The 10,977-nt window shown below is 40.9% G+C and overlaps 1 protein-coding gene across 1 annotated transcript; it reads left to right on the top strand.

Moving 5' to 3' along the window:
• The first annotated feature begins 716 nt into the window (after window positions 1–716).
• On the top strand, window positions 717–4,970 carry LOC145222506 (uncharacterized). Its single transcript, XM_080088641.1, has 6 exons — window positions 717–1,261; window positions 2,462–2,663; window positions 2,918–3,320; window positions 3,430–3,535; window positions 3,614–3,785; window positions 3,988–4,970. Exons 1-6 carry the CDS (start codon window positions 911–913, stop codon window positions 4,623–4,625), a joined length of 1,872 nt encoding a protein of 623 aa, XP_079944767.1. The 5' UTR covers window positions 717–910; the 3' UTR covers window positions 4,626–4,970.
• Window positions 4,971–10,977: the final 6,007 nt, after the last annotated feature.

Below are 10,977 nucleotides of genomic sequence, written 5' to 3' on the forward strand. Positions count from 1 at the left end.
ATACCGTGTAAGCCTAATATTGATATGAATTATTGTCGATATTGTTGAATAATAAAGTATATCAATTTTAACCGCTTATGTAAACCCAGAAAACTACATGTATTGCCAAAAAAAATTAAAAATATGAATTTATTTGGATATATTCTATTAAAAACTGGAATACTAGATTGTAGGTATGTTTAACAAAAGATTTTAAAAAAATGTTTCTGTGATTAATCGTGGCTCTATTATCTGTGTAAAGTGTTATGGGAAACTCATCGGAACTGTGCGATTACAAAAACATCCAACAAACAGGGGCAAAATAAACAAACGGCGCACAGGTGTCAATGACAACAATTCAATTCGTACACGTCAATGCAGACTTCGCATTAAAACTTAGGAAAATCCGGGCAAAAGAGCAAACAACTCATCGACAAAGTTATTTCCTGGTAAATGATTTTGGCCACTGTCAAGATAAACATAGGCGCCGGCCGTAGTGGAAACAGTATTGATAAGGTAGCGCGCGGGCCCTAACAAACAAACATTCTCGTCACACAACCAATAATGGCCATGTTTGTGTTAGCTTGTAATTGCCCGTGTGCTGACCGAGAGAGGCCGGCGCGTTTTGGAAGAGAAAAGAGAAAAAGGCAACTGGCTAATTGTTCAACCCTCGACGCAACAATGCCCGACATTTTTTCGTCACGCGAAATTCGTCATTGAAATACCAAGCGACGGGATACCAGAACTCACATTCGAATATTACCAGCTCGAAAAGTGAAGTATCACACAGTTACGAAAACAGTTTGAAATCGCTTATATTTTGCAAAGTGTAAATCTGAGTTTGAAAACTTTACAATCATCGCAACTTGAGGATTTAGAGAACAAGGTTTTGTACGAGTAGCTTGAACAAAAAAGCAAAAAGTCATTCGAGATGACCAGCACCGGACGACCAGTGGACTTAGCAGAAGCAACGGCTGGACACATGCACAACGTATCCTATAGTTCACCAATGATGAGCGCAGCAGCAGCGGTAGCCGCACACCAAGCCACATCGGCACGAAGTGAATACAACAGCCTCGCCCAGGCTGTGTCAAACCCCGCCGCGGCGGCTCTGCTTCTCCGGGCCGCGGACAAGTACCCGAGAACGCCGAAGTGTGCAAGGTGCCGAAACCACGGAGTTGTGAGTGCGCTTAAAGGACACAAACGTTATTGCCGGTGGAAAGACTGTCTTTGCCCCAAATGCACCCTGATCGCTGAAAGACAACGCGTCATGGCCGCCCAGGTATGTGTTGTAAAATTGTGTTTTATAATTACAGCCAGACGTATGATATTCGCCAAGTAAAAACGTCACAAGTATTTCAGAACATATGGGAATTACGTAACGCGACAAAGTGTCTGTCGCGTTTACGTAAATACCTTTGTTCGTTTTGCGGGAGAAATCTGTAGGCGCAAACGAACAACAATTAATCGCCGCCTAATTGCGGGTATTGGCATAGAACGAGCGATAAACAAACAACGAAACATACCATGACATCATCGACGACGCGCGTGTGGGGTGTGACGTCACGACAATTAGTGGCCCGACATTGTAATCGCCTATTTACATGTCGCCATGTTGCCTTTAATGAAGGGTGAAATTATACAAAGCAAAAAGCGCACCGCTATTGAGGTATTGTCTCGCGTAATTGCGCATCCAAAACCGAGTAAAGAGAATGGTTGGGGGACCGCGAATGCCCAGGGCACTAATTTACCTAGTTGGTTTTCACGCTTGCGAAAACGTGTGAAACATAGTGACCGTGCAATTGGAACTAATGGAATTGCGAGATTAACGTGTGCGCACACAATAACTTCATCGCGGCAAGTTTGTAAACTGGCATCGTAACTGCGACGACACCCAGGTGGTCCAGCACTTAATCTCGCGTCACCGCGCATTAATTCGTGGCGTTAAGAAATCGTCGAATTGTGTCGAACAAGACGGATTAACGAGCGGCTCGACTAGGAATTGCGGTAACTACCCAAAACAGCGCGAAACGATGGATTTGCGGCCTTAATTCGGGCCAGACTATGTAAAGTTTCCAAATGTGTTCACACTTGTTCCTCTCGGTAAAATTGCCAGACATTCACATTCATTCATTGGGATACTTCAGGAGTAAAATAAACCAACGTTTGAAAAAAGATCAGAGCGAAAAACAAAATGGCGGACATCGGCCTGTCCTGTTGGGTCAAGCGAATGCAAACTTACTCGCAATTAAACGCTACACATAAAAATAGTAATGTTTATAACACGCTTTAATATTACCAGACATAGCACTTGTATTTTTGTTCTAAAATATTTAGAAATTAAAATTACCGCTCAGCTTCAAAACGACAGCTTCAAATTTCAGAAAGAAAGTACACAATTTCATGAAACAAAACAGTCTTATCTGTTTGCATGTAAAAATCTTTAAAATATTGTTAACTTAACCAACCTCTTGCATTTTAGGTCGCCCTGCGCAGACAACAAGCCCAAGAAGAGAACGAATCACGGGAACTTCAATTGCTTTACGGCGCAACACAAGGAATGGCAGGAATGGGAGGGCAACGCATGTCACAAGTTTCAATGAGCAGTTGCTCACCCAAAACATCACCAAACTCCGAATTCGGAATGCAAAAACAAGGATATGATGAAGATTTGGCCCCTATCGGTAAGTTTCTGATGGTAATATGAGCTTGCTGCGAAAGTTATTAAACGTTATACTGGCTAATTTTTTTGAACTGTAAACCAAATTGGAAAGTGTGTATTGCCGTGAAGGTTTATTATCAGTTTAGCATCCAGTTTAGCGTAAGACAATCGTGTGGTAAAATGTGATATATTTTCGGCAACAACAAAATGGCCGAAACGTAATTACAGTACTTTTGCAAACCATAAACCCGTGTGAAAACGTTATACCTTTTACAGATTCAAAGCGACCACGACTCGACATACAACGTTCCAGCGTCAGTCCCCAGATGCCAAACGCAAACAGCACTTTTGCGTCACCACTTGTCGGCGGAGAGCAGTCGCCACGTGACCTGCGCCAGGAGGCTACGCACGGACGCTCGCCACAAGGTTCGGACGAAGAGAGCCAAAATCAGAGCGAAGGATTGAGCCTAAAGCGATCCCCAACACACCCGGCTATGGATGAAATCAATCAGAACGAGACCAGGCGATCACCCTTGGTAAAGATGCCGTCGCCTATTAGAGGAAGTCCTACACCTCACAGCCCCGACAGCTCCTTGTTTGCTGGAGGAAATGCAGAGAACATTGTCAATGCCGAAAGATACGCGTTGCCACAGAACATGGACGCCATAGGAAAGCTAAAGTAAGTCTTGGTCTGTATGAAACAAACAGTCTTTCTTTATGGCAAATTATTTACATCTCAAAGATTACACTAGCAACTGTATATTAACATCCTTTGTCATATTTGATAGGTCAAACCTGGTAATGCTGTGCCGTATATTCCCGAAAAGAAGCGCCGCCTATTTGGAAAGTGCCCTTAGAAACTGTGACGGAGACGTCGTCAAAACAATTGAAAAGGTGCGTACATAAAAAACATCAACCCAAACAGCTGTAGCACTTTTGTCGAACGAATCTTAAATGGCGTTTTCTTTGTAGGTATTCAACAGTGAAGAGCACTCTGCGAGTCATGACGGTCTTGCAAAGGTCAGAATGCAGGCCCGGAAACGATCATACAACGCGGCTTATGTGAATTCTCTACCTCCACCCAACAGCAACGCGAGTCTACCTGCTTTGCCTGTCAGCCGCCTCACAGAAATGAGTCCAAACGGTAAGCTTGATAATACCAATTTGCCCGGCTAACTTAGGCTTACATTCTTGTATCAAATCAGCTATGTTTGGTAAAATACATTCCATTCTGTATATCAATGTCAAATTTAAAGCACTTTAGGATACATGGTCCACTTCCCACGTGATTTCAACCAAGCGTTACATTGCTGAATGATTATTTACAGTTTATCTTGTTTCATCAGGTGAAAGAGCTGACAGTCCAGCTAGCGTTGGATGCAGTAGCGCCTCGCCACCGACCCCAAACGCAACACACCATCAAGCACAACCCGCACACGCGATGAATCACTTCCATCTGCCAGGACTAATTGCCGCCTCTACATCACAAGCCTTCAAATCGGCCTTCCATCCTCTTACCAGCGACGCAAAGGGACCAAGCGGCACCAACTTCACCGGGGCCTTTAACTTGTCGCATGACGCCACAAGTTCGCCAGCTCATAACCCTGCCAATCAGGCTCCACGTAACAGGTTACCGGGTCAGCTGCCTTTGACCGGATTCAACTCGCTGTCTCCCTTTGCTGCTGCAGCCTACAATGCCCACGCTCAGCATCCGTCTGCTCGCAACATGGGCGCTTTTGGTGTTTCGCCTTACGTGGCAGCGTCTAGTTTCATGCCGAGTTTGGCGGCAGCCGCTGCGGCCGGATTCAGCGGCCATCCCGGCCTTGCCAAAGACTACTCTTTCAGTGGGTTTATGCGAGGCATGAGCGCTATAGCGTACAACAAAGACAAACTGCATGCTTCTGGCGGCATGAACGGCTTACACTCAGTGTACAGATTTGACTCGTCGGCTTCTGACGCATCTTCTTGCTCAAGCGACAAATAAAGACTCGGGTTTTTCACATAAAAAGCCATCGTAGTACTGCTGCCTGTAGCATACACTTCGGAGCAGTCGGCGAAACGCACATTTGCCTGTATATTTTTCTACGCACACCTAAATAGAAACCTTATATTATGCGAATCACAGGGCTGCCTGGTCCGCTCCTATGTCGCTTTATGTATTTTTTGCAGTGACCACTTTGCATTTTGTTTTGTTTATTTGCTCGCTACCTTGATGTTGGCCATCATATCATTCATACTACTTATTGTTTACGTGCGTGTGTTCGCGCACATCTTCATTGCGACGCTGTGTTTCTATTTGCTCTCTGTGATAATAAAACATGCGACCGTACACCTTTGTGTTAGACAATGTAACAACATAGGACTTAGCAAAATACAAAGGGTTACTCACGAAAAAATCGGCTCAGCCCTCTTAACCGGGTTTAGGTCGGTTCTAAAGTAGGAATTGTGAGTATTAGGAAAAACTTCAAGTGGACTGTAAAACACAATGGAAATCGGAGGAAGCCTTAATTAGTTTCATGACTGAAAAAATATACAAGTCAATCCCACAAGATACAATTATGTTGGGTCCCATATAAAGGCTCACATAGTCTGATATTAAATCATATTGATGTAATTGAATTTGCACCAAGTAAAAAAAAAACCAGGAAAAAAACAAGCCACAAAAAATACAGGTCCCAACACATTTCAAACGCAGTTGCTTCACAAATCTCTTTAAGTTTTTTTTATCGAGACATTAAACAAGGCTATACCCTACTTCGGCGCCAGTGCTAAAATAAACTCTTGCTTGAGGCCAATAAAAAAACAATGTTTCACCAGCGTCACAACATCAACAGAATAACCGATAGAATTCATAGAAACCCCTTGTATCGATTTCCACGAAAACATGACTCTGGGGCTACTATGGAACCCTGTGTTCCACGCCAATGCGATATCATCTAAACCGGCAGCTCAAACGCCAAAAGAAAACATTTGTAGAGAAAACACTGTGATCAGGGCAGCCTTGCAGATTGCGCGAATTTCCAGAAGCTTCCACAAAACTCGGGCCGGTGGAGACTTGATAGCGCAGATTAAAGAGCAACATTGCTTGTTAGGTCAGAGACAAACACGCGCCAGGTCGCCGTTTGACATTCAATTGCACTTCGCATAGAAAGTTTGAATCATTCAACACGTATTACTTGACACAAATATTTGGATGCAAAATTGTGCTCTTTTATGATGTTTTTATTTAATTAAAACTTTAATAATTTTTTTTTGTATAGCCCAGTGGTTCCCAAACTGCGTGGGATGATTTTTTAAACTTCAGAGAAGGAAATTACTTTAACGTATTTTACATGTGTTTTATAAATATACATCTTATATCTGGGAATATAACCTGTGAAGTTAATAAAAAGCCCCATTTTAAATAATCTTTGTATGGTTTAGCATTTTCATGCTATGTAGTCTATTGGAGAGGAATCAAATGGTTACGTGAAGAATTCGTTGGTAAGTGTTAGTAACCACTGTGGTATAGACAGTTTTAATCACTTTAAACTTCAGATTTCAGTGATATAGTTTTAGTTTTTTGTCAAGTCAATTTTTTTAAACAAAATATTGGATACAACATATTAACACGAGTTCTAAATATTCTTTTGAACAAAACGAAATCATTTTACTGACACAGTGGGTTTCATTTTTTTGATCAAGCACAAATTTCATCGTATTTTGAAGTGCTCAAAAAGCAACGAGTACTTTTACGTCAATAAACACTCAATACTCAATTAAGCAAATAGCGCGGTATCTGTCTTCATGGAATCGCAGTGTTTGGATTGTCTGTTTCTAGCTACGGTTAGCGCAGAAATTCGGAGAAAAACTACCCAGCAAACCAAACTTAACCGAACATGAGGCGTGTATCGAGAAACGTAATTCGGTAAAAAATTAGCACCAAAATGGCTTTAAAAAGTAAAAACAAAAAGCGGTATGATTTAATTATTAATTACTTTAAGGGTCAATTCAGTTTTTCTAAATTTTCTGTCAAAAAAAACAAAACATTACAAAATGTCATTCAAATAATTTTAACCTCACTGACACGGCATTACAGAAACAAATACATATTTTTTGAACATATTCGTCATGTATTAAATTTTAGTTCCCGCATAACAAATAGTTATTTCGTAACAGCATTAGCCTGCAATTAGTTACACCCAATTTCGTATTTGATACGTAGAGTAATGCAAGCATGACGTCTTAGCCAGATCATCTTATCAAAAATCACGTAAGAGTGTGGAAAAGCGACCTCAACGTCCGACATGCTTTTCCAGATACATGCTAAAATATCACACAAGAGGTATGTAGTCCAAAGTGCATCTGCTATATAAACTACAAGAGGTGGCAGCCAAGTGACACATCTCAGTTTCATCTTGCCGTTTAATTGATCTCTGTCAGGGATCGCTGCTTTATGTCGATTCGATGAAAAAAGAAATTGGCAAAACGTGTTATCCGTAAATTGTGCAGGCGATAGCGGTTGTCACCACTACAGTCGCAAATGTGTTACATTAGCTGCGAATTGCGTCTAGCTGCGTCATTACGCCGATACAAATCGGGAAGATGTAAGGCGTGCCGACGTAGTCACCAACCACAGGTTAACCCCAAGGGCAGTATGAGGCTTTAAAACTGTTATCATTTTTTATGTCGCCATTGCAGCATTCAAATATCCATATCCAGGTCACGATCCTCGAACCTTCTGACACGAGGCAAAGATAATGAAGTGTGCAATCGATAAGGTATTGCTGAAAGTGTATTGCTTTTAGAGTGGTGTTTGATCCGCATGCATCAAAAATTTAACTTGGTCTTTTGGTCAAAGGTATTAATTTTTGAAAGACCAGGATAAAAAAACAAAATGGTGTTAATGTGTTTTTATCTGATTGTTTTTCGTATTGACCCTTTGCGATACTTTCATCAAACCTAAACTTGGTGGAAATAAGAACAAAATGTCATTTTGGCACTCTAATTCTACTTTTGTCTTGAAAATTTCGCCAGGTTGTTACCACGGATAAAATACAAGTATTAATAATTATTAATTGTAATTAGGGTTTTCGTCGCGTTGCAAAGTGCTTGCGGTTAATTCTTTTTCGTTTGTTTATCGTGCACTGTACCACGCGCATTCAGTGTAATTTACACTGATAAAGGCGGCCTGCACAGGACGTCGAAAATTTGGTACAAAAATACAATTGCCAGAAGCTCGATATATTTAATAAACAACACTACCAGCGCAAATCAGGAAACTGAAGTAGAAAAACAGATTTTGAGCAAGGTGACACACCGCTTTAGCAAACTACTCGAAGTGACGAATCTACCTCATAGAATAGAGTAACAAAAGCGAAAGCAAGCGCGTCCGTGTGTTTATCTTCCCTTGTTCCCAAGCAGTGGCAATCACGCGTTGCAGCCAGATTCGGTGATGGATAGACAACGAGAATTGTGGCCTTAAGGCCCGGATGCCAATGCAAACAGCGAGCTATTGAAAGTAGGCAGTCTTGTGGCCATTAGGTTAGCTGTGTTACATCGCTGTCGCACATTCCGTCGCCGAATTAAATCAACTGAGCGACACGCTAATGCATCTCAATAGCAACTGGGATTCTTTAACTTTTTCCGCCGCCTGTTCTGTGATGATAATCAGCGGGCGTTTGCTTTGGAAATAGGAAGACAGACTACAACTGTGATCCAATGGACATGTCAAGATTTTTCAAAGGCTGTTGATAAATTTTAGGCGGGAAATGTTTGGATCAAATAAAAACGCAAAATTGAACTATGTCAACTTCAAGATCATGTCCCAAAACACGTTAACGTCCTTAAAAACGCATCTATCAAAGTGGTTGTTGGTTTGTGGGTTATTACAAACCGCAACCCAAAACAATAAAAAAACAGATATGTATGTCATTTTATACTAACTGGCACAAAAAGTTGAAGATTACAAAAACATAATCCATAAAATACAGTCAAAAACATTAACATACGAAACAATTACGTCATATGCTTACGGCAGACGCCAGAAATCAATGTATACCTTGGGTAACGACAAACAGAAGGAGAGTTGCCCTCTCGAACCCTGAAACTTCCCCATTTTCCCCATCGCTGGGGCTTATGTTGTTATTGCAACGTTCTGCGCTAATGGAAACAAGAAGCCGCATGCGGGATAGTTCCAGGCTTAACGCGAAAGCCAATGACAGCACGTTGCCGGATGCCGGGATTTTGTGACGACGGGAGCCATCTTTAACGTTCAATTATCCGCGACCTCAGCCCCCTGATCTTTTCTACTCTTGGATATCCCTTGTATTGGAAAATTGTTTACGCTAAAATCGGAAGGAAGAAGTTTTGTGTGCATCGTTTGACTTTGAATATCAAATTTGCCGCTTGTTTTGGTTTCATCTGTCGTTTATTGGATGTTGCGCTTTTGCATACCGGCTTACAATCGTACACATAAGCACACTGGTAACAACGTTTGATATTACGGTATTGGGAACATTCTACGCCCAAATGTTGCCCTTGCTTTTTGGTTTTTTTAAATTGTTGGGATATAATAGAATGGTGATTCTTTTACAAGCTATTCACACAATGGTCGTTTAAAGTAATTTTTGTCTTAATTTTGTTTCAATTAAAGTATTAGGAAGTATAAAGAGATTTGGTCCTAGTATTAAGAAATGGAAAGAGCAAAATGATAGGACATTCCTTTCATCCCAGTTCGGCGACAGATACATTAATTGCCATCGATAACCCCTTGACGGTAAGTGGCGACGTAATCGCATTTGTACCAATAAACAACGCTTTAACACGCACGTCTTGTACTCGGCGTATTTCGCAGCGCCAATACCTTCCCAGCTTTTTCAAAGCGTATCAACGGCAAAAAGATTGACCTTCTGCCAAAAAGCAAAATGAGCTTGTTTGTTTTGACGCTGTTTATCGCACCTTGTATAAGCCACAAGCACATACGACACGATGTAGTGATTATCGCCAAAATATCTTTACCTCTGAACCAACATCAAGCGTTTCTTTGCTGATTTTGTTGCCGTTAAGTTGAATTTCACCACGTTAGGCCGTGCAAAAGTTGGAACAAAAGCGATTGGTCAGTTTGATATGTTTATTTGGGTTCTACTTTTGTGCAATGAACGTAAATGCAATTTTGTGTATGGATGCGGACGATATAGTTATTGTAGCATGCTTGATGACCGATTGTTGGTGTCAAAACAATGTACCAGTAGATTAAAAACAATCTTTCAAGTGGCGAAGTATAGCGAGTAAATGTATTATCTTGTATTTCATATTTTTTTGTAAAGTTTCAAGGTAAAATTCGTACGCAGATGTGCATGTAAACAGGCGAGTGATTGCATTTACGAACAACTCCAGTTTTCTAACGTGAAAAAGTTACCCAAAAAGTTAATTTAAAGTTAATTCTTTTTTTCCTTTATTTAACGTGCACTAAACTACGAGCATTCAGTGTTATTTACCCTGATGAAGGCAACCTCTACAAGAGGTCGAAGCGTTGGTATAAAAATACAATTGCCAGAAGAGCTCTATAAAGTTGGTATTATGCCTGACAGCATCAGCTTATAATAGTTTTAAAGTTAGTTGTGCTAAATATAATATTGCCCAGGCAAAATCATGAAAATCGCCAGGGTATACTTTTCGGAGCTAGACTTACTAAATCACCGTCACACCCTCTACTCCAACTAGTCACCCTTACAACACACAGGACATGGAAACCGATCCCAATCGAAAAACGTCAGCGTGAGTCACCGCTCCCTCACGTAACAACAATGAGATTGTGACATCACAAGTGCCTCCAAGTCACATATAGAAACTTGTAAAATCGGAAAAAATCGATCAAGCAGATACCTCACACGAAGGCACGGCGCCAAAGGCCTTCCTTGTTTGTGATTTGACTAAACCCGGGAACCAGCTGACCGTACAAGAACGTCGTTACACTGTAAACATTGTCGTTATTAGGCTTTTGGGATATTCTGCCGATTTCAATGGGTGTTACTCATATGTGTAATAGTTGGAATACGGTTAGGTGGATTGTATGTGTAACAGTGTTTACCTGCTAATGAAATATTTTGAATAGTGTTTAATGAGCACCCCGTGCAAACACACAAAATATACTGTTAAAACAGTGTTTTTTTTACAAAATAATGAGCCTGAAATGTACGAATAGGTTATATACATTTTCCGATAAAGCAAAATCATAAGTTTATGGGTTATGCCTGGCAACAACAGTATAGCAGCAAAATATAATGTTTATAACATTGGTCTTTCAATTTTTAGGTTTGCGATACGCTTACGCATTATTATTTTGTGAATGTGCT

Source organism: Phallusia mammillata, chromosome 4 (assembly GCF_965637545.1).
Source record: "Phallusia mammillata chromosome 4, kaPhaMamm4.hap1.1, whole genome shotgun sequence".
NCBI classification, from domain to species: Eukaryota; Metazoa; Chordata; class Ascidiacea; order Phlebobranchia; family Ascidiidae; genus Phallusia; species Phallusia mammillata.

What these genes read in the sequence shown, in the direction of transcription:
- LOC145222506 (XM_080088641.1), top strand. Translation starts at nt 911, where the DNA reads ATGACCAGCACCGGACGACCAGTGGACTTAGCAGAAGCAACGGCTGGA. An exon ending in AACGCGTCATGGCCGCCCAG is followed by an intron (nt 1,262 to 2,461) that starts GTATGTGTTGTA and finishes CTTGCATTTTAG; the next exon opens with GTCGCCCTGCGCAGACAACA. An exon ending in GACGCCATAGGAAAGCTAAA is followed by an intron (nt 3,321 to 3,429) that starts GTAAGTCTTGGT and finishes CATATTTGATAG; the next exon opens with GTCAAACCTGGTAATGCTGT.